The sequence below is a fragment of the Bombina bombina genome, chromosome 10, assembly GCF_027579735.1.
Source record: "Bombina bombina isolate aBomBom1 chromosome 10, aBomBom1.pri, whole genome shotgun sequence".
Classification (NCBI taxonomy): Eukaryota; Metazoa; Chordata; class Amphibia; order Anura; family Bombinatoridae; genus Bombina; species Bombina bombina.
This window is the reverse complement of record NC_069508.1, coordinates 190,844,550-190,867,896: the sequence shown is the minus strand read 5'-3', so window position 1 is coordinate 190,867,896 and position 23,347 is coordinate 190,844,550. Positions and strand designations below refer to the sequence as shown.

General features: G+C 39.9%; 1 protein-coding gene across 5 annotated transcripts in view; it reads left to right on the top strand.

Annotated features, from left to right (window-relative positions):
* Window positions 1-23,347, top strand: part of SZT2 (SZT2 subunit of KICSTOR complex) — a 482,374-nt gene that overhangs the window by 186,065 nt on the left and 272,962 nt on the right. For all 5 annotated transcript variants that reach the window (XM_053693604.1, XM_053693601.1, XM_053693602.1 and 2 more), the window contains 4 exons: window positions 1,796-2,056; window positions 2,186-2,393; window positions 2,524-2,598; window positions 2,713-2,851. In XM_053693604.1, the coding sequence (XP_053549579.1) occupies window positions 1,796-2,056; window positions 2,186-2,393; window positions 2,524-2,598; window positions 2,713-2,851 (683 nt within the window). The remainder of the gene's footprint in view (window positions 1-1,795; window positions 2,057-2,185; window positions 2,394-2,523; window positions 2,599-2,712; window positions 2,852-23,347) is intronic.

Here is a 23,347-nt window from a genome sequence, read left to right as displayed (position 1 = left end):
GGTAGTGAAAACCAGTGGTTCCATAAGTTTGACTTTTTAGATAGTTTTGGTACAGAGTTGTAAATAGCAGAGAAGAAAACGTAAAGAAAGAAAAAAAAAACAAACAACCTCTGACATCCTAAAATCATGAGGATTTCATGACACTTATCCAATCACAGCCTTCCCTTTCGTTATTATCTTGTGTAAAGCAAAAGCATATTCCGCATTGCCATACACAAGGAACAAAATGAAAAGGGACAGAAAGAAAAAAGAAAATGTGAACACGTACACATGGGCTGAGGAGACTGTTAAAGCTTCCAATCTAAAAGGTCAGAGTAGATGATAAAAACAAAAGATGATTTTATTCTATCGCTCTTATAGGAGTATTTGATTTGTCCCTTGAGTAAATCTGAGCATCAAGAAAAAAGATTAAATGAAAGACATAACTGCATAAACGCAACTGGTAATAGGAAAAATAATGCACCATAAACTTGCACAAAAAGAGCTGTGCTATAGCTAAAAGACAGTACTAAATATTTGTAGATACATTATATGTGGCCATGCTTCAGAAACATTTATTTTACCATTACAAATATGTTGTGTTTGGAATGAATGACTAAAGATACCAATTCCCTGTGAATTTGGCTTATAATTTTAGAAGCAATTACTCGTTTATAGCTCATTCGTTTCTAATGCAGTGATAAGTACTAGTCACTGAAATATCAAGCGTCTTGTTTTAGATTGAAGAACCTTTAAATGGTCCTATTGAAGAGCTTAAGAAAATGATTTAATTAATGTGAAGTGTAATTCTTTTTATTGCCGACCAATAGATGTATTTTACCTGCTTTACAGGAGTATAAAAGACTGTTTCATTGTTGTAATAAAAAAGCACTAAGCAGTGGCTTATACTACATTTTAGAAATCATTGCAATATTTATTATTCATCATTTTAAAAGGATTGGACCTTTTTTAATTTTTTACATAATTTGTGCAGTGTCCATTACATCCTTTCACAGCCCTATAAGGGAAGGGGGCTGTGGTGTCTACAGGAAGGCTTATCTAGCTCAGTGTCATGAGCTGGTTTATTATTCAGGGAAAGTCTGAGAGAATGGAAGTCAGCTACTGCTCATGCTCAGAAGAGGCAACATGCAACTTAAATTTTAGCATATCTGTTCACTTTACACTTTATATTAACATTTTTGTTGGTGGAAGTTTGTGTAATTTTTTTATCCACAGTGCTGACACCATGATTTGTCCTGAATTTGGGATTTCAACTTGTGAATTGTATCATATCTTTATAAATGATCACATACAAAAGTAAACATTCCATTAATAGACAAAGATTACATTTGTCTAGAAACAAACACCATATGTAAATCACCTCTGCTGAATGCTCATTATTAAATCGTTTTATCACATAAATTAGTTTTAATCAATTTACTTCAAACTTTCAATCTTGTTCATACATTCAGATGTTATAGACATGAAAATCAGCATTTAGCATTTGTTTAACAAACTATAGCAGCACTGCAATGCAATAATATAAAAGTATGATTAGGACACTATATCGTGGAAGAAATATTTTTATTTTGAGGTAAACAATGACAACAAATAAATCCAGTAACCATGAAGAAAAAAAAAATTCAATATTTGTATTTGTATATAGCAGCAATAATTGCAGGAACACAGTGACATGCTGTTTGTTTACAGACAAAAGGTTTAACGTTTACCTACCTATAAACAATATACCTAGATGATTCCATTTGCATTTTTCCTTCTGTCATATTGTAACGTGCATTATTTCATGGTATAACAGGAGTTCCGTCGCCTCTCACTCTCGGGGTACCAGCTTAACGAGGAAGATGACGACTATTACTATGTGTCCCTTAGCCGTCTTCACACTCATCAAGTGGAGAATTCCACCCCGCGACATCTGCAGGTGCAGGCAAGATCAGCAGGGCAGGCAGTGTCTGCTGGGAACCCATGGCAGGAGCCTGATATCAGTACAGCCACGGAGAGTGTGGATGAGGAAATAGAAACAAAAATGGCAGCCAGAGATAGCCTAGCCGGGGACAAGGTGAGATACTTTTTTCTCTTTCAAATGCATTTACCGGGTCTCTCATTTTCCTTTACAAGAGTCTTGTCTCGGTAACTGTTCTCTGTCTATATTATTGTATCTTACTTGCTGCTGTGTCTTTACTATAAGGTATCGGAGGATTGTAATGAATGGGGTCTGTCTGCAGTGGAGGTGTCTGATAGTGATGTTTCATCCATCATGTCTGGAGTATCCGCTTTAGATCAGGGAAATAAAATACCTGCTGAAGCCTCTTTTAGAAAAGAAGACAACCCACCCAAAACGTCCTCAGTCGTCAGCCTGCCGGAGTCTGTGCACTCTGGCACAATGAATAGCACAGGTGCCTTTACTTGATAGAGGATTCTCTCTCCCTATTCACGCATTTCTGTGCTTCAGATTCTTCCTTCTCACCCTTTCATGTTCTTTATATTGTTTCACTACTTGTTCTAAATGTTTTTTTCTCTGTGTAGGAGGATCCCGGCAACGTCCGAGCCGGGTGCAGAGTTTGGTCTCAAGTCATGGCAGCATTGAGTCTGATCACTTGGGTAAGGCTGGATGCAATCATGTTCTTGTATTGGTGCTACATATTTATGTCTCCTCCTCTCACCAGTGGGACACAATGTGTGTATGTGTATTTACAGTTGTGCTTCTTCCTGCAGGTTATGATGGTGGCAGCAGTGACTCTGAGTGTGAAGATGCACTGATAAGTGAGCAGGATTCACGCTGCCCCTTAATGCCAGATTTTTGGCTCATTGTGAAGATTCTTCAGGACAGGGTGGAAGTATGCACTCATGCGAGGTAACACCGTTATTCCAAGTCGGGGACAATGGAATTCAATTTTGTTGATTTCTCTATGGAATTCAATTTTGTTGATTTCTCTATGGTGCAGAATAAATTACATTTTTGTTGTTCTAAATGAGACCAATTAGTATAATTTTCTTATTGGCTGCCTGCAGTCATTACACAACAACACAAAGACGGAATCTTACTAAGCTAAGGCAAATATGCATACAAGGTTGAACTAGACGTATTATAGCAATGTAATAAAACTCCCAAAAAGTAAAATCTCTCCAGATGTACATTTGAATTTGAGAAGATGGAGAGACAACTTTGCCCTTTTAAGTGCAATATCTTCCAATCATGTAGCGGGAAAGTATGCACAAAAGTACCAATTGTGTAAAAAATCATGGTTCTTAGCGTCAGTGACTGTAGCATTCACCAGCCATCAAGCAGGAATTTGTGCATCTCTTTTTCTTTCTAATGACACGATGAGTCCACAGATCATCTAATTACTAATGGGATATATCACTCCTGCCCAGCAGGAGGCGGCAAAGAGCACCACAGCAAAGCTGTTAAATATTACCTCCCTTCCCTCCCACCCCAGTCATTCTCTTTGCCTACATTAGATCAAGGAAGTGGTAAAGTTAGGTGTTAGAAAAGATTCTTCAAGCAAGATTTTTTTATTATTTAAGTAGTGCAAGGATGTGCTGCTTTGTCCTAGGGTGTAGCTGTAGTCCACATCAGTCTCTTCAGTAGGGCAGTGTTAGCTTTAGAGCAATGGGAACTTGTGGGACATAATTCTCACTGCGCCTCCCATGTCATTTATGCTGCCCTAACTCCTAAAGCCTGAGTGAAATTACTCAGTCTTTATTTCTTTCCACAGATCTATGTGAGGGAGAGGACCTCTCAAACCTGGTGAGCTGCCTTGCTGTCGGGCAGATTTGTGAGGTAAGTGCTGACTTTATTATTTCTGGGGGAAGAAAGAAAACAGAAAGAAAGAAGTGGGCACTTTATTTCAGAACATAACATAATAAAGGGCTCAAAGTGAGGGGACTTTATTATAGTGGGACACTTAATCTCTCCTATACTGGATAGGACTTTTAGACAGCATTTTTATGCAGGCACTGGGGCTGAGGAGATAGCGTATGAGGAATGGCTCTGGTGGTTAACTTCTCTCGGCGGTTACACATAGAAATAGCCGACAGGGAAAGAGTTAGTTGAGAACGCCCACGATGGGGGGAGCTATGCGACGCAGCAATCTATGTTGCGCACCACTTTTATTGCACTTCCGAATAAGAGACAAACACGGAGGAAGAGATTCCACAGGGTCTGTCTAGAAACGCATGATTCTTTGCAAGCATGCATTTCTAGGACCAGAGAACGGCTCCATTCCTTTCTGCTGAGTTCAGGATCGCTTTTCTTTTGGGAAATTGAAGCTCCGGGGGAAGCGGGTCAGGTAGGCACCTCAGCAAAGAAGCTGAGGTGTAGAGGTGATCTATTATTGTAATTTAGCTTGTTTATTCACTCTGCAGTCTACAGTAAAAAAGTTAAGCTTTTAAATTTAAAGAGACACTAAAGTTTTTTCAATTTAATTTTTTAGTAGATCCATTGTGAGTCAGAATGGACCAAGGGACTTTGAAAAATGTCACTTGTTCTTTGTGTTTTGATGCCAATGTGGAACCACCAATCCCTTTCTGTTCCTAATGTATTGAGAGGACTTTAAATTATAGGGATAGACTTTTTCCTGAGCCAACATTTTCCAAGGCAGATGCTTTTCAGGAGTCTAATAACAATGTACAATATATGCCGCAGCTTTCTCCTCAAGCATCCCAAATTTTACCGCCCACACATGCAGTGCTCTGCGCTTCCTTTCTAACTCCTCCTGGAGTTACGTGGCAAGACAACACTTCTCTCATGTCTTCTGCAGTTTCTGATGCGTTGTCTGCTTTTCCCATGTTGCAGGGAAAGCGTAAGAGGAAAGACAAACAGTCAGTAAGCAAGGTTTCTGGCACAGTTGTTGCTATTTCGAATGCCCCCTCCCAGAAGCCTGAGGAGGAGGATACTTCGGTAGCATCTGAAGGTAAAATTTCAGATTCTGACAGTGTAAATCCCCTTGATGAGATCCAGGATAGGATAAAGCCCTTAAATTGGCTAATTCCTTTATTACTGACGCTTCCCTACAGGTTATCAAACTGGGAGCAAAGATTTCAGGTTCTATTGTACTAGCCCGCAGAGCTTTATGGTTAAAACCTTGGTCTGCGGATGTGTCATTTAAGTCTAAACTTTTAGCTATTCCTTACAAGGGAAAGACCTTGTTTGGACCGGGTTTGACGGAAATAATCTCTGAAATTACGGGAGGAAAGAGTCATCTTCTCCCTCAGGATAAGAGAAACAAGCAAAAGGGATGTCAGAGTAATTTTCGTTCCTTTCGAAATTTCAAGGGAAATTCTTCTGCTTCCTCTTCCAAGCAAGAACAGTCTAAACCTTCCTGGAGACCCAATCAGTCTTGGAACAAGAGAAAGCAATCCAAAAAGCCTACTATTGAATCAAAGACAGCATGAAGGGCCTGCCCACGATCCGGGACTTGTGGGGGGCAGGCTTTCCTTCTTCGCTCAGGCTTGGGTTCGAGATGTTCAGGATCCCTGGGCAGTAGACATAGTGTCCCAGGGATACAAACTAGAGTTAAAGAATTTTCCTCCCAGAGGCAGGTTTCTGCTTTCAAGATTATCTGTAGACCAGACAAAAAGAAAGGCATTCTTACACTGTGTACGGGACCTCTCCGACCTGGGAGTGATAGTTCTTGTTCCGATGCAGGAACGGGGTCTGTTTGTGTTTCCAAAAAAGGAGGGAACCTTCAGACCAATTTTAGATCGCAATTGTCTAAACAAATTCCTTCTAGGATGGGGAGCAGTCTGGGGCTCTCTAAAGGTGCAGGGAACTTGTACTTAGTCAGAGTCTGTTCTGCCCATAAATATTCTGGAGCTGAGAACAATCTTCAATGGTCTTCTGGCCTGGCCCCAGTTAGCCTCGGCACGGTTCATCAGGTTCCAGTCGGACAACATAACTTCAGTGGCTTACATCAGCCATCAGGGAGGAACACGGAGCCATGACAGAGGTAGCCAAGATAATTCGGTGGGCGGAGACCCACAATTGTTGTCTGTCGGCGATCCACATTCTAGGGGTGGACAACTGGGAGGCGGACTTCCTGAGCAGATAGACCTTTCACTCGAGGGAGTGGGAACTCCATGTGGAAGGGTTTTCCAGCCTGATTCTCTAATGGGGTCAGCCAAAATTGGATCTCATGGCATCTCGGCAGAATGCCAAGCTTCCGAGGTACGGGTCGAGGTCAAGGGACCCTCAGGCTGTACTGATAGACGCCCTGGCGGTACCTTGGAATTTCAGTCTTGCATACCTATTTCCTCCGTTCGCTCTTCTACCTCGGGTCATTACTCGAATCAAGGAGGAGAGGGCGTTGGTGATCCTCATTGCCCCGGCATGGCCTCGCAGGATTTGGTATGCAGATCTGGTGGACATGTCATCTCTTCCACCTTGGAGACTTCCGTTAAGGAAGGACCTTCTACTTCAAGGGCCCTTCCTTCATCTAAATCTAGTTTCTCTGAAGCTGACTGCTTGGAGATTGAACGCTTAATTTTATCCAAGCAGGGATTTTCGCAATCGGTCGTAAACCTGTGATTAGAAAGATTTACCACAAGATATGGTGTAAATATCTATATTGGTGTGAATCCAAGGGCTACTCTTGGAGTAGAGTTAGGATTCCTAGAATTCTGTCCTTTCTCCAAGAAGGTTTGGAGAAGTGCTTATTGGCAAGTTCCCTAAAGGGTCAAATATCTGCTTTGTCTATTTTGTTACATAAACGTCTGGCAGACGTACCAGACGTGCAATCGTTTTGTCAGGCCTTGGTTAGGATCAGGCCTGTGTTCAAACCAGTTACTCCTCCCTGGAGTCTAAATTTAGTTCTTAAAGTTCTTCAAGGGCTCCGTTTGAGCCTATGCATTCCTTAGATATTAAGTTGTTATCTTGGAAAGTTTTGTTTCTTGTTGCTATTTCATCTGCTAGTAGAGTGTCAGCGCTCTCGGCATTACAGTATGATTCTCCTTACCTTAGTTTTCATTCGTATAAGGTAGTTTTACGTACCAAATTAGGGTTTCTCCCTAAAGTAGTTTCTGACCGGAACATTAATCAGGAGATTTTTGTTCCTTCTTTATGTCCTAATCCTCCTTCTCAGAAGGAACGGCTTCTGCACAATCTGGACGTGGTACGTGCACTAAAATTTTATTCACAGACGACTAAGGATTTTCATCAGTCTTTTGCCTTGGTGGTTTTCTCTGGGAAAACGTAAGGGACAGAAAGCTACGGCTAATTCTCTTTCTTTTTGGCTGAAGAGTATCATACGTTTTGCCTATGAAACTGCTGGACAGCAACCTCCAGAGAGAGTTACAGCTAATTCCACGTGAGCTGCTGCTTCCTCATGGGCATTCAAAAAAAAAAAAAAATGAAGCTTCTGTGGAACAGATTTGCAAGGCTGCAACTTGGTCCTCTCTTCACACTTTTTCAAAATTCTATAAATTTGATACTTTTGCCTCTGCTAAGGCCGCTTTTGGGAAAAAGGTTCTTCAAGCAGTTGTGCCTTCCGTTTAGGTTCCCTGTCTTGTCCCTCCCTTATCATCTGTGTACTCTAGCTTGGGTATTGAATCCCCTTAGTAATTAGATGATCCGTGGACTCATTGTGTCATTAGAAAGAAAACTAAATTTATGCTTACCTGATAAATTTCTTTCTTTCTTGACACGAGTCCACGGCCCGCCCTGATTTTTAGACAGGGTATGAGTATGTTATAAACTTCAAACACCTCTGCACCTTGTTACTTCCTTTCTCTCCTTTACTTCGGTGGAATGACTGGGGTGGGAGGGAAGGGAGGTGATATTTAACAGCTTTGCTGTGGTGCTCTTTGCCGCCTCCTGCTGGGCAGGAGGTATATATCCCATTAGTAATTAGATGATCCGTGGACTCATCGTGTCAAGAAAGAAATTTATCAGGTAAGCATAAATTTTGTTTTCTTTCATGTAATTGGCAAGAGTCCATGAGCTAGTGAAGTATGGATATACAATCCTACCAGGAGGGTCAAAGTTTCCAAAACCTCAAAAATGCCTATAAATTCACCCCTCACCACACCCACAATTCAGTTTTACAAACTTTGCCTCCTATGGAGGTGGTGAAGTAAGTTTGTGCTTGATTTTCATTGTTGATATGCGCTTCTCAGCATTTTGAAGCCTGATTCCTCTCAGAGTACAGCGTTTGATGTGAAGTGAGTATCACCTATTGATTCTATGGTTTTCTTCACGGGAAATCTTTTCAAAGGTTCTCGGTTATTGGTCGTAGGGATTCATCTCCTACCTCCCATTTCAGATCGATGATATACTCTTATATACCATTACCTCTGCTAATACTTTTTCAGTACTGTTTTGGTTATCTGCTATATGTGGATGGCTGTCTTTCGGTAAGTATGTTTTCATTATTTAAGACACTCTCAGCTATGGTTTGGCGTTTTATGTATTTATATAAAGTTTCAAATATATGTATTTTACTTATATTTGCCATGAGTCAGGTCTATGTATATTTCCTTTTGCAGACTTTCAGTTTCAGTTTGGGAAGCATGTTTAGGAAGTTATTTGTCTTACCTGGTGTATAGTCCTTTTTTTCAAATTAACTGTTTTTTCTTTTAATTTTGCGGGCAAAATTAGGCTCGCTAGGGCGCAAAATGCTGTTATTTGTTGCGTCATTCTTGGCGCGAGAATATTTTTGGCATGAAGGTACGTCTTTGATGACGCAAGTTCGTCATTTCCGGCATCTTAGTTGACGCCAGGTTTCCTTGCATGAGGTTGCGTCTGTGATGACGCGAGTTGCGTTATTTCCGGATGGTGTTGGCGCCCCAAATTTTTTTTCTTAATTTCCTTTTGCGTTGTGCGTCATTCTTGGCGCCAAAAAAATGTGTTTATTTTTTCACCCCACTTCCTATATGCTTCTTGCCTTCTATATGCTCAGAGGGCTATGTTGTGTGCATTTTTTCCTATTCCTGAAACTGCCATATAAGGAAATTGTAAATTTTGCTTTAATGTTGTCTTTTCTTTTACATTTTGCAAGATGTCTCAATCTGATCCTGTCTTAGAAGCAACTGTTGGAACTCTGCTGCATGATCACAGTTCTACCAAAGCTAAGTGTATCTGTTGTAAATTAGCTGAAGTATATCTCCAGCTGTAGTATGCAACAGTTGTTATGATAAGCTTTTGCACGCAGAAAATGTTTCCATCAGTACTAGTACAGTTTCTGTTGTTCCTTCAACATCTAATGTACATGATATCCCTGTTGATATGAAAAATGAGATTGCTGATGCGATACAGAAGGCTTTGTCTGCTATTCCGCATTCTAATAAACGTAAAAGGTCTTTTAAAGCTTCTCATAAAATTGATGAAATTTCTAATGACTGATAACTTACTGAAATATCCTCCTCTGATGAGGGCATCTCTGATTCAGAAGATCCTACCTCAGACATTGACACTGACAAATCTACTTATCTTTTCAAGATTGAGTATATTCGTTCCTTGTTAAAAGAAGAGTTGGTTACTTTGGATATTGATGAGTCTAGTCCTCTTGATATCAAAACTTATAGGAAATTTGAATCTTATCTAAGGAAAACTTATTTACATACTGGCTATCTTCTTGCCATTTCTATGGCTGATGTTGCGGCTGCATTAACCTTTTGGTTGGATAGCCTAGCGCAACAGGAAACAGATCCTGATTTGTCTAGCATTGTTCGTTTGCTTCAACATGCTAATCATTTTATCGGTGACGCCATTTTTTACATCAAAATTGATGGCTCAAATCTTGGAATGCTCATCATGGTATCTAAATCTAGATTACTATCTCTTTCTTTCCAAGGTAACAATTTATTTGGTTCTCAGTTGGATTCAATTATTTCAACTATCACTGGGGGTAAGGGAGTTTTATGCCTCAGGATAAAAGATATAAGGGTAAATCTAAAGCTTCTAATCGTGTTCATTCTTTTCGACAGAAAACCAATCCTTCCCCTAAAGACTCTGGTTCCAATTGGAAACCTTTTTCAAGTTGGAATAAATCCAAGCCTGTAAAAAACCAATGCCAGCCCACAAGTCTGCATAAAGGTGTGGCCCTCAATCCAGTTCAGCTGGGGGGGAGGGGCGCAGTTTGAAATTATTCCAAGATATTTGGGCAGATTCTGTTCAAAATCAGTGGATTCAGAGTATAGTCTCTCAAGGGTATCGAATAGGATTCAGAAAAAAACCTTCTGTAAGAAGATTTTTTCTCTCTCACGTTTAAGCAAATCCGGTGAAGGCTCAGGCTTTTCTGAAGTGTGTTTCAGATCTAGTGCTTTCAGGGGTAATCATACCATTTCCGTTTCAGGAACAGGGTCTGCGGTTTTATTCAAATCTATTAATTGTCCCAAAGAAAGAAAATTCATTCAGGCCAGTTCTGGATCTGAAGTTTTTGAATTGTTTTATAAGAGTCCCAACTTTCAAGATGGTGACTATAAGGACTATTCTGCCTTTTTTTCAGCAAGATCATTATATGTCCACGATAGAGTTACAGGATGCATATCTTCACATTCCGATTCATCCAGACCACTATTGGTTTCTGAGATTATTTTTTCTAGACAAGCATTAACAATTTGTTGCTCTTCCATTTAGCCTAACAATAGCTCCAAGGATCTTTTTGAAGGTTCTCTGTGCTTTTTTATCTGTAATCAGAGAAGAGGGTATTGCAATGTTTCCTTATTTGGACAATATCTTGGTACTAGCTCAGTCTTTACATTTAGCCAAATCTCACATGAATCAACTAGTGTTGTTTCTTCACAAAAATGGTTGGAGGATCAATTTACCAAAGAGTTTCTTGATTCCTCAGACAAGGGTAACCTTTTTAGGTTTCCAGATAGATTCAGTGTCCATGACTCTGTCCTTAACAGACAAGAGACAAATGAAATTGGTTTCAGCTTGTCGAAACCTTCAGTCTCAATCATTCCCTTCAGTGGCTATGTGCATGGAAGTTTTAGGTCTCATGACTGCAGCATCAGACGCGATCCCCTTTGCTCGTTTTCATATGAGACCTCTTCAGCTTTGTATGTTGAATCAATGGTGCAGGGATTATACTCGGATATCACAATTGATATACTTAAATCCCAACATTCAATTCTCTTTGACTTGGTGGTTAGACTATCATCGTTTAATTCAGGGGGCCTCTTTTGTTCCTCCTACCTGGACTGTGATCACAACAGATGCAAGCCTTATAGGTTGGGGAGCTCTTTGGGGATCTCTGACAGCACAAGGGGTTTGGAAACCTCAAGAGGCGAGGTTACCAATCAGTATTTTAGAACTCTGTGCTATTTTCAGGGCTCTTCAGGTTTCGCCTCTGTTAAAGAGAGAACCATTCATTTGTTTTCAGATGGACAATATCACAACTATGGCATATGTCAATCATCAGGGTGGGACTCACAGTCCCCTAGCTATAAAAGAAGTATCTCGGATACTTTCTTGGGCAGAATGCAGCTTTTGTCTAATTTCTGCAGTGCATATCCCAGGTGTAGACAATTGGGAAGCGGATTATCTAAGATGTCAGACCTTACATCCGGGGGAGTGGTCTCTCTATCCAGATGTATTTTGTCAGATTGTACAGATGTGGGGTCTTCCAGAAATAGATCTGATGGCTTTTCGTCTAAACAAGAAACTTCCCAGGTACCTTTACAGGTTCAGGAATTCTCAGGCGGAGATGGTGGATGCTTTAGCAGTTCCTTGGTTTTACCAACCTGCTTATATCTTTCCGCCTCTAGTTCTTCTTCCAAGAGTGATTTACAAGATCATTATGGAACAATCGTATGTGTTTCTGATAGCACCAGCGTGGCCTCACAGGTTTTGGTATGCGAATTTTGTTCGGATGTCCAGTTGCCAGTCTTGGCCACTTCCTCTAAGACCAGACCTTCTGTCTCTAGGGCCGTTTTTTCCATCAGGATCTCAAATTGTTAAATTTGAAGGTATGGAAATTGAACGCTTAGTGCTTAGTCATAGAGGTTTCTCTGACTCAGTGATTGATACTATGCTACAGGCTCATAAATCTGTTTCAAAGAAGATTTAGTATCGAGTTTGGAAGACCTATTTCTTTCATGTAATTGGCAAGAGTCAATGAGCTAGTGACGTATGGGATATACAATCCTACCAGGAGGGGCAAAGTTTCCCAAACCTCAAAATGCCTATAAATACACCCCTCACCACACCCACAATTCAGTTTTACAAACTTTGCCTCCTATGGAGGTGGTGAAGTAAGTTTGTGCTTGATTTTCTTCGTTGATATGCGCTTCTCAGCATTTTGAAGCCTGATTTCTCTCAGAGTACAGCTTTTGTCAGAGGGATGTGAAGGGAATATCACCTATTGATTCTATGGTTTTCCTCACGGGAAATCTTTTCAAAGGTTCTCTGTTATCGGTCGTAGAGATTAATCTCCTACCTCCCTTTTAAGATCGACGATATACTCTCATATTCCATTACCTCTACTGATAATGTTTCAGTACTGGTTTGGCTATCTGCTATATGTGGATGGTTGTCTTTCGGTAAGTATGTTTTCATTACTTAAGACACTCTCAGCTATGGTTTGGCACTTTGTGTATTATTATAAAGTTTTAAATATACTGTATGTATTGTACTTATATTTGTCAGGTTTTTGTATATTTCCTTTTTCAGACTATCAGTTGCAAAATTGGGAAACATATTTAGGAAGTTATTTTTTATTACCTGGGGTATAGTCTTTTCTTCAAATTTGACTGCTTTTTCATAAATTTTCGCAGGCAAAATTAAACTCGCGAGATCGCAAAATGCTGAGAGGTTACCAATTAATATTTTAGAACTCCGTGCTATTTTCAGGGCTCTTCAGGTTTGGCCTCTGTTGAAGAGAATCATTTATTTGTTTTCAGACAGACAATATCACAACTGTTGCATATGTCAATCATCAGGGTGGGAGTCACAGTCCCCTAGCTATGAAAGAAGTATCTTGGATACTTTCTTGGGCGGAATCCAGCTCTTGTCTAATTTCTGCTGTACATATCCCAGGTATAGTCAATTGTGAAGCGGATTATCTCAGCCGTCAGACTCTCCATCCAGATGTGTTTTTTTCAGATTGTTCAGATGTGGGGTCTTCCAGAAATAGATCTGATGGCTTCCCATCTAAACAAGAAACTTCCCAGGTACTTGTTCAGTTCCAGGGATCCTCATGCAGAGTCGATGGATGCGTTAGCAATTATTTGGTTTTACCAACCTGCTTATATTTTCCCGCCTCTAGTTCTTCTTCCAAGTGTGATCTCCAAGATCATCATGAAACAATTGTTTGTGTTTCTGGTAGTACCAGCATGGCCTCACAGGTTTTGGCATGTGGATCTTGTTTGGATGTCCAGTTACCAACCTTGGCCACTTCCTTTAAGACCAGACCTTTTGTCTCAAGGTCCATTTTTTTCCATCAGGATCTCGAATCTTTAAAATTGAAGGTATGGAAATTGAACGCTTAGTCATAGTGGTTTCTCTGACTTAGTGATTAATACTATTTTACAGGCTCGTAAATCTGTTTCTAGGAAGATTTATTATCGAGTTTTGAAGACTTTTATTTTAATTTACAGTTTCTTCAGGATGGTTTGAATAAAGATTTGTCTGCAAGTTCCTTTGAGGGACAAATCTCTGCTCTTTCTGTTTTATTTTACAGAAAGATTGCTAAGCTTCCTGATATTCACTGTTTTATACAGGCTTTGGTCCGTATCAAGCCTGTCATTAAATCAATCTCTCCTCCTTGGAGTCTTAATTTGGTTTTGAAGGCTTTACAGGCTCCTCCTTTTGAGCCTATGCATTCTTTGGATATTAAACTACTTTCTTGGAAAGTGTTGTTCCTTTTGGCTATCTCTTCTGCTATAAGAGTTTTCGAATTATCTGCTCTTTCTTGTGAGTCTCCTTTTCTGATTTTCCATTAGGATAAGGTGGTTTTGCGGACTTCATTTGAATTTCTTCCTAAGGTTGTGAATTCTAATAACATTAATAGGTAAATTGTTGTTCCTTCTTTGTGTCCTAATCCTAAGAATTCTTTGGAGAGATCCTTACATTCTTTGGATGTTGTTAGAGCTTTAAAATATTATGTTGAAACTACTAAAGATTTCAGGAAGTTTCCAGTCTATTTGTTGTCTTTTCTGGTTCTAGGAAAGGTCAGAAAGCTTCTTCCATTTCCTTGGCATCTTGGTTAAAGCCTTTGATTCATCAGGCTTATTTGGAGTCGGGGTCAGGCCCCGCCATAGAGAATCACAGCTTATTCTACTAGATAAGTCTCCACTTCGTGATCTTTTAAGAATGAAGTTTCAGTAGATCAGATTTGCAAAGCAGCAACTTGGTCTTCTTTGCATACATTTACTAAATTCTACAGTTTTGATGTGTTTGCCTCTTCGAAAGTAGTTTTTGGTAGAAAAGTTTTTCAGGCAGCTGTTTCAGTTGGATTCCTCTGCTTATGTTTTAGGTTTTTTCTTTTCAATTATGAGAAAAACTTATTTTTTGGATGTGGATTTAATTTTTTCAGTGGAAAATGGCTGTTTTTTTTATCCCTCCCTCTCTAGTGACTCTTCTGTGGAGTACCACATCTTGGGTATTAATATCCCATACGTCACTAGCTCATGGACTCTTGCCAATTACATGAAAGAAAACATAATTTATGTAAGAATTTACCTGATAAATTAATTTCTTTCATATTGGCAAGAGTCCATGAGACCCACCCTGGTTTTGGTGGTTATGATTTTTTTGTATAAAGCACAATTATATTTCCAGTTCCTTTTTTGATGCTTTTTACTCCTTTTTCTATCACCCCACTACTTGGCTATTCATTAAACTGAATTGTGGGTGTGGTGAGGGGTGTATTTATAGGCATTTTGAGGTTTGGGAAACTTTGCTCCTCCTGGTCGGATTGTATATCCCATACGTCACTAGCTCATGGACTCTTGCCAATATGAAATAAATAAATTTATCAGGTAAGTTCTTACTTAAATTATGTTATTTCATGGTGTTCTTCTCATAAATTCTGCTGTCATTCTTTTAGAATTCCTAGAATTTGACAGTTTCTTCAGGATGGTTTGGATAAAGGTTTGTCTGCAAGTACTTTGAAGAGACAGATCTCTGCTCTTTCTGTTTTATTTCATAGAAAGATTGCTAAGCTTCCTGATATTCACAGTTTTTTGTTCAGGCTTTGGTTCGTATCAAGCCTGTTATTAAATCAATCTCCTCCTTGAAGTCTTAATTTGGTTTTGAAGACTTTGCAGGCTCCTCCTTTTGAGCCTATTCATTCTTTGGATATTAAACTACTTTCTTGGAAAGTGATGTTCCTTTTGGCCATCTCTTAAGCTATAAGAGTTTCTGAATTGTTTGCTCTCTCTTGTGAGTCTCCTTTTCTGATTTTCCATCAGGATAAGACAGTTTTGCTGACTTTGTTTAAATTTCTTCCTAAGGTTGGGAATTCTAACAACATTAGTAGGGAAATTGTTGTTCCTTCCTTGTGTCCTAATCCCAAGATTGCTCTTGAAAGATCTTTGCATTCTTTGGATGTTGTAAGATCTTTGAAATATTATGTTGAAGCTACTAAAGATTTCAGGAAAACTTCAAATCTATTTGTTATATTCTCTGGTTCTAGGAAAGGTCAGAAAGCTTCTGCCATTTCTTTGGCATCTTGGTTGAAGCTTTTAATTCATAAAGCTTATTTGGAGACGGGACAGTCCCCGCCTCAGAGAATTACAGCTCATTCTACTAGATCAGTCTCCACTTATTGGGCTTTTAAGAATGAAGCTTCAGTTGATCAGATTTGCAAAGCAGCAACTTGGTCTTCTTTGCATACATTTGCTAAATTTTACCATTTTGATGTATTTGCTTCTTCTGAAGCAGTCTTTGTTAGAAAAGTTCTTCAGGCAGCTGTTTCATTTTGATTCTTCTGCTAATGTTTTAAGTTTTTTTCTTTCAATTTATTAGAAAAACTTATTTTTTTGTGGATTTAATTTTTTCAACTGAAAATGGCTGCTTTTATTTTATCCCTCCCTTTCTAGTGACTCTTCTGTGGACTTCCACATCTTGGGTATTTCTATCCCATACGTCACTAGCTCATGGACTCTTGCAAATTACATGAAAGAAAACATAATTTATGTAAGAACTTATTTGATAAATTCTTTTGTTTCATATTGGCAAGAGTCCATGAGACCCACCCTTTTATCTGGTGGTTATGATTTTTTGTAAAAAAGAACAATTATATTTCCAGTTCCTCTTTTTTGTATGCTTTTTTACTCCTTTTTCTATCACCCCACTACTTGACTATTCGTTAAACTGAATTGTGGGTGTGGTGAGGGGTGTATTTATAGGTATTTTGAGGTTTGGGAAACTTTGCCTCTCCTGGTAGGATTGTACATCCCATACGTCACTAGCTCATGGACTCTTGCCAATATGAAAGAAATTAATTTATCAGGTAAGTTCTTACATAAATAATGTTTTTTTTTTGTTTTGTATTACACAAGCAGGAAGCTATTTTAGCCATCTATAGTTGAGAGATAAGGAAGGCACTCATTATAGTTAATGAGTCTGGTCTGCTAGTGGTTAAAGGAACATGGTACTATAAGATTAGTTTACCCTTAATATATTCCCAATGGCTTCTTATACCTACTGCTGAATATTAAATGTATGTGAAATTGTTCCTTAATGTTTATTTTCATGTTTGAAAATAGCTTTTTTTTTCTCATTAAAAGGATTGCAAAAGTAGATGGCGCAGGTCTTGATATTGAACTGAGGATATGCAAATATCTTCTGACTTTCTGATGGCAAGAGGAAACAGACTTGTTGTGTATATAAATGCCAATTAATAAGAGTGCAGTATACTCACTCCATAAGATGTATAATGTCTGCTCATGTGTAGGTTACCCCACAGGTATGTAGCTTGATAAACTGGAAACAAGGAGAGGCTCCAATGAAATACACATAAAGATTTACTTGAGAAAACAAGTAATAACTTACTCCATCATAACTCTGATTCCGGCTATGTCACAGCAAAGAAAGCAAGGTGAAATTCCATTGTTGATAAAAAAAGCTTTAATGGCTCAACGCGTTTCAACATATGCAAAAGTCTTTTTCAAGAGCAAGTTAAAAAAACAAGTAAAAACAATTGAAAAGTTTGTTTTTTAACTTGCTCTTGAAAAAGACGTTTGCATACGTTGAAATGCGTTGAGCCATTAAAGCCATTAAAGCTTTTTTTTTATCAACATTGGAATTTCACCTTGCTTTCTTTGCTGTGACATAGCCGGAATCAGAGATTTGATGGAGTAAGTTATTACTTGTTTTCTCAAGTAAATCTTTATGTGTATTTCATGGGAGCCTCTCCTTGTTTCCAGGAGAAAAGTTCAAAATTGAAATGATCAGATCTATCCTGCCCCTAGTTCAAGAGGGACAGTTCATGACGACTATAGACTTGAAGGACGCTTACCTTCGTTCCTAAGATTTGCACTTTTGGACCAACTCTTCCTTTTAATCTGGCGACGGCCCCGAGAGTCTTCACAAAGGTTCTGGGGGCGCTGCTTGCAGTGGCCAGATCCAGAGGCATTGCTGTGGTGGTATGCGCACTTCAATCTACCACAGTCAGAAACTGCCTGATTCAGCTACGGTCCTGCTAGTACCGTGAGACCCTGAAACTTTTCCGGAGAGTGTAGGAAGGTGATCACGGACTGCTGAAACATTGAGACACACGCTGATACTGACAAACCGGACTGTGGTGATATGATGTTAAAACTGTTATTTGGTGTTTTGAATATCTATACATATATATAATAAATGTTCACTTAGATCTATTTATCTCTGATTTGGAAATCTTGCTTTTTCCTTATATATCAACATTGTATGTTTTGAACATTAGAATATTCATCAAATTAATTCTTTACTCTGTGCAAAGAAGCGCAGCTTATACTTTGCTACTTGTATGTAAATCTTTTTTTTGTTCAAGTAATTTTTTATTGAAAATTGGTTTCTTGACAATTGTTCATGTTCAAAATATCATTATAACATATGATAATTACATGGAACATTTCGTTTAATATGTTGACTGTGACAAACAAAGTTCCAATTTCCATAGTTATTTTCAAAATTATTAACAGTAACATTGTTTAAATATTAGAGTAATTGAGATGGATCTCATCCCATAAAAGAACAGTTGAAAAAAGAGGAGGGAGAAGATAATTAATAGGGTTAAGAAAAGAAGGAAAGGGGGGAGTATCTCTGTTTAAATACTGCATATAGCATAAGTTTCACTAGGGGTCTTAGAATCATTTTAAATATTTTGTTCCCAAATAAGTTGGATATTCAAATATATATCTGATTTTCCCTGATAGCAGTAATACATTTTTTCCAGCTTGAGGACATGGTCAACTTCCGATCTCCATTGATCTATAGTGGGTATCTCTTGTGTTTTCCAAAGTCTAGGTATTAATCTTTTTGCACAGGTTAGCATTAGAAGGAATAGTTTCCTACGGTAAAGACATGTGAATTTTGGAATGTGATTGAGAAGAATAGCTTGTGGGGTGAGAGTTAAATTCATGTTTAGGATTTTGTTCATATAGTTTTCTACTTGGGGCCAAAAGTTACCTAGATTTGGACATGTCCACCAAATATGTGTTAAAGTGCCTTCATCATCACATCTCCTCCAACAACCAGATGAGGCATTGGGATAGATAGCTCGTAAACGTTGGGGGGTTAAATACCACCTAGCTAAAATTTTGTAATTTAATTCTGACATAATTAACGAGGTGGAAGAAGCGTGGGTGTAACGGAACCCGTATTGCCATGATTCATTATCTAACTCTATGTGTAGTTCGTCTGACCATCTCATCAGATAGGTCGGGCGTTTCTCAGGGAAGGAGCCTCTGAGTATTTTATATATCTGAGAGAGGTGTGCTCTTGTATTTTTCGGGTTTATGCACAATTGTTCAAATTTAGTCAATGGTCTCAAAATTTCCTGTCTGTGTGGGCTATGGTGTATTGCATGTCTGATTTGAAGGTATGCATACCAATTTTGGAACAGAGATCCTAGTACCTCCTCAAGGGAGAGTCTATCTTTCATTTCTGTAGGCGTTGTTATTAAATAGATTGGCAAGTTCAGTAAAAGCTTGTTGTTATTAGTATGGGCAAGGAGGCTATGTTTCAGGAAAAGGTGATATCGTAGAACTGGTGTTAGGGGAGATATTGGGACGATATTCCCTTTATCTGTGTGAGCAATTCGTCCCATACTGCAAGTGTGGTTTTAATATATTCGGTATGTTGTATAATATGTGGTCTAGCATCCCTCGGGATCCATGGTATATCTCTCATATGACTAATCTGTAGAAGATGACTCTAAATCTGTACCCATAAATTAGAGGAGGAGGAGTGATTCCAGGCTACTATTCTAGCTAGATGTATTGCTTTGTAATAATTCGCTATATTGGGAACATTTAAACCTCCATCCTCTTTACTAAGGTAAAGTGTGTGTTGGGCAATTCTCGGGCGTTTATAGGACCAGATAAATGAGTTTATCATCTTTTGTTGTGTGCGCAGGTAGCTTTTAGGAATAGTCATAGGTAGGATTTGAAAAAGATAGAGGTATTTAGGAACTATCATCATTTTCACCGTGTTGATCCGACCCAGCCATGATAGATGTCCTTGTCTATGCCATTGTATGTAAATCTTTATGTGTATTTCATGGGAGCCTCTCCTTGTTTCCAGGAGAAAAGTTCAAAATTGAAATGATCAGATCTATCCTGCCCCTAGTTCAAGAGGGACAGTTCATGACGACTATAGACTTGCACTTTTGGACCAACTCTTCCTTTTAATCTGGCGACGGCCCCGAGAGTCTTCACAAAGGTTCTGGGGGCGCTGCTTGCAGTGGCCAGATCCAGAGGCATTGCTGTGGTGGCTTATCTGGACGACATTCTAGTCCAGGCGCCGTTGCTCAGTCTTGCAGAGGATCATTCGAGGGCTCTTCTTCTTTTGCTCAAATCTCACAGTTGGAAGGTCAACTCAGGAAAGAGTTCCCTAGTTCCCAGCAACAGGGTGGAGTTCCTGGGCACGATAATAGACTCTATGTCCATGAAAATATTTCTCACAGACCATCGATGCAGGAAGGTTGTGTCCACCTGTCTTGCCCTTCAGTCCTCCCCAAGCCCCTCGGTGGCTCAGTGTTTGGAGGTGATCAGGCTCATGGTTTCAAGCATAGACGTCATCCCATTCGCCAGGTTCCACCTCAGACCTCTTCAATTGTGCATGTTGAGACAGTGGAACAGCAATCATTCAGATCTATCACAGCAGATATCCATGGATGCTCAGACTCGGATCTCCCTCTCTTGGTGGATCCGTCTGGAGCAATTGTCTATGCAGACATCCTTCTTGAGACCTTCCTGGGAGATTGTGACCACGGACGCGAGTCTGGCAGGATGGGGAGCTGTTTGGGGTGCCAGGATAGCACAAGGAAAATGGACCCGTGAGGAGTCTCTCTTTCCGATAAATATTCTGGAACTCTGAGCAATCTACAATACTCTGAAGGCATGGCCTACTCTAGTTCAGCTTCATCAGATTCCAGACCGACAACATTATCTCAGTGGCTTACATCAACCATCAGGGGGGTACGAGGAGCTCCCTAGCCATAAGGGAGGTATCTCAGATCTTGGAGTGGGCGGATTCCCACAGTTGCTTGCTCTCAGCGATTCACATTCCAGGTGTGGACAACTGGGTAGAAGATTTTCTCAGCAGGCAATCCTTCCATCTGGGGGAATGGTGTCTCCACAACGAAGTATTTGCAGAGATTTGTCTCAGGTGGGGAATGCCTGAGATAGATCTCAGGGCGTCCAGACTCAATTGCAATCTACCCCGATATGGGTCGAGGTCCAGGGATCCCCAGGCAGAGCTGATAGATGCCTTAGCGGTGCCTTGGGGGTTCAGCCTAACTTACATTTTTTTCACTGTTACCAGTTCTACCTCGTGTAGTGGCACACATCAAACAGGAGCGAGCTTCGGACATTCGGATTGCTCCATCGTGGCCGCGGAGGACGTGGTTTGCGGATCTGGTGGGGATGTCATCCTCTCCACCGTGGAGGTTACCCTGTGGCAGGGATCTGCTGGAACAGGGTCCCTTTCAACATCAAAATATTGATTCTCTGAGGCTGACCGTGTAGTCTTGACCAAGAGAGGATTTTCTGAAAGTGTGATTGGTACACTAATTCAGGCAAGGAAGCGAGTCACTCGTGGCATCTACTATAAGGTGTGGAGGACCTACTTGTCCTGGTGTGAGAAGCATGGATATCCTTGACATAAGGTGAAGGTATCCAAGTTTCTGTCCTTTCTCCAAGAGGGTTTGGAGAAGGGTCTTGCCGCCAGTTCCTTAAAGGGACAGATTTCTGCATTATCAGTCTTGTTGCATAGGAGAGTCGCTGAGCTCCCTGACATACAATCTTTTGTTCAGGCTCTGTCTAGAATCAGGCCTGTCTTTAAACAGTCTGCTCCCCCATGGAGCCTAAACTTGGTCCTTAAGGTATTGCAGAAGGTTCCGTTTGAGGCTATGCACTCAATTAACATTAATATTCTCTCCTGGAAGGTTCTTTTCCTGTTGACCATTTTATTGGCACGCAGAGTATATGAGCTGGCTGCCTTGCAATGTGAGCATCCTTATGTTGTTTTTCATACAGATAAGGCTGTGCTTCGCACTGGTTTGGGGTTTCTTTCCAAGGTAGTGTCTAACCATAACATCAATCAGGAAATAGTTGTTCCTTCTTTATGTCATTGCCCTTCTTCTTCTAAGGAGAGGTTACTTCATGATCTGGATGTGGTCCATGCCTTAAAGTTCTATCTTCAGGCCACGAAGGATTTCAGACAGTCTACATCTCTTTTTGTTCTGTATTCAGGGAAGCCAAGGGGCAGAAAGCCTCTTCTACTTCCTTCTCCTTTTGGTTGAGGAGCTTGATTCGCTTGGACTATGAAAAAGTGGGACATAAGCCTCCTCAGAGGATCATGGCTCTTTCAACTAGAGCTGTGGCTTTGTCTTGTGCCTTAAAGAATGAGGCCTCTATGGAGCAGATTTGTAAGGCGGCTACCTGGTCCTTGACGTTTTTACTTCTGCAGAAGCTGTTTTTGGGAGAAAGGTTTTTCAGGCTGTGGTACCCTCAGATTAGGGTTCGCATTTTACCCTCCCGGGTTTCATTCAGTCTCCTCTAGAGCTTGGGTATATGTTCCCATTAGTAATGAATGAAGCTGTGGACTCTCCTCCTCTTTAGATGAAAAACATAAATTATGCTTACCTGATAATTTCATTTCTTTCTATTGACACAGTGAGTCAACTGATCATCTAATTACTATTGGGAATATCACTCCTGCCCAGCAGGAGGCGGCAAAGAGCATCACAGCAATGCTGTTAAATATCACCTCCCTTCCCTCCAACCCCAGTCATTCTCTTTGCCTATGTTAGAGCAAGGAAGTGGTAAAGTTTAGATGTTTGAAAGAAGATTCTTCTAGCAAGATTTTATTATTTTTCAGCAGTGGAAGATTGTTCTGCTTTGTAATAGGGTGTAGCCGTAGTCCATATCAGTCTCTTCAGTAGAGCAGTGGTTGCTTTTAAGCAATGGGAACTTGTGGGATACAATCCTCACTGCACCTCCCATGTATTTAATGCTGCCCTAACTTTGCAAGCCTGAGTAAGATTACTGAGACTTTGTTTCTTCCACAGGTCCTTGTGAGGGAACTGGCCTCTCAAACCTAGTGAGCTGCCTGGCATAAGTCTAAAGGTAAGTGCTGACTATATTTTTTCTGGGACACATATGCAGAAAAAAAGATGGCACTTTAAAATCTGTTTATGGGTCAAGAGACATTCTCCTAATGCTAGGGGGTATCATTTTATTATTGGCAGTAATAGCAGCACTGGGGACGAGGAGACTTCTGGTTCAATAGGTGGTGTGTTATTTTTTATTTTACTCCCGGCAGCTTTAGAATACATTTAGCTGACCGGGAGTTTAATTTTGTAACGCCCATGATGGCCGGGGTTAGCTGAGGCTGAAATTTTCTGTTGCGCGCCTTTTCCTTATACACTTCCTGTGTTCCAGAGTAGCGAAAGCTTCGTCTCAGTTGAGAGCAGTGTTAAGGTTACTGGACTGCAATTTACAGTATAGAGAAGTTGGGTCCGGATTATCTAATAGAATATTCTCTCCGTTGTCAGTAAGGCAGGTAAGCACCTCAGAAAATCTAAGCTGAGGTGTAGAGGTTGTCCGGAGTGTTTTTATGACAGTTTTGTTATTATTTTCTTGCAGAAAAATAAAGAATTTTTATTTTAAAATTTAAAGGAATAGTAATGTTTTTTTTGTGGGGTAATTTCTAAGTAATATTAGATTATGCGGATCTATCTGTCTCCACGATTAC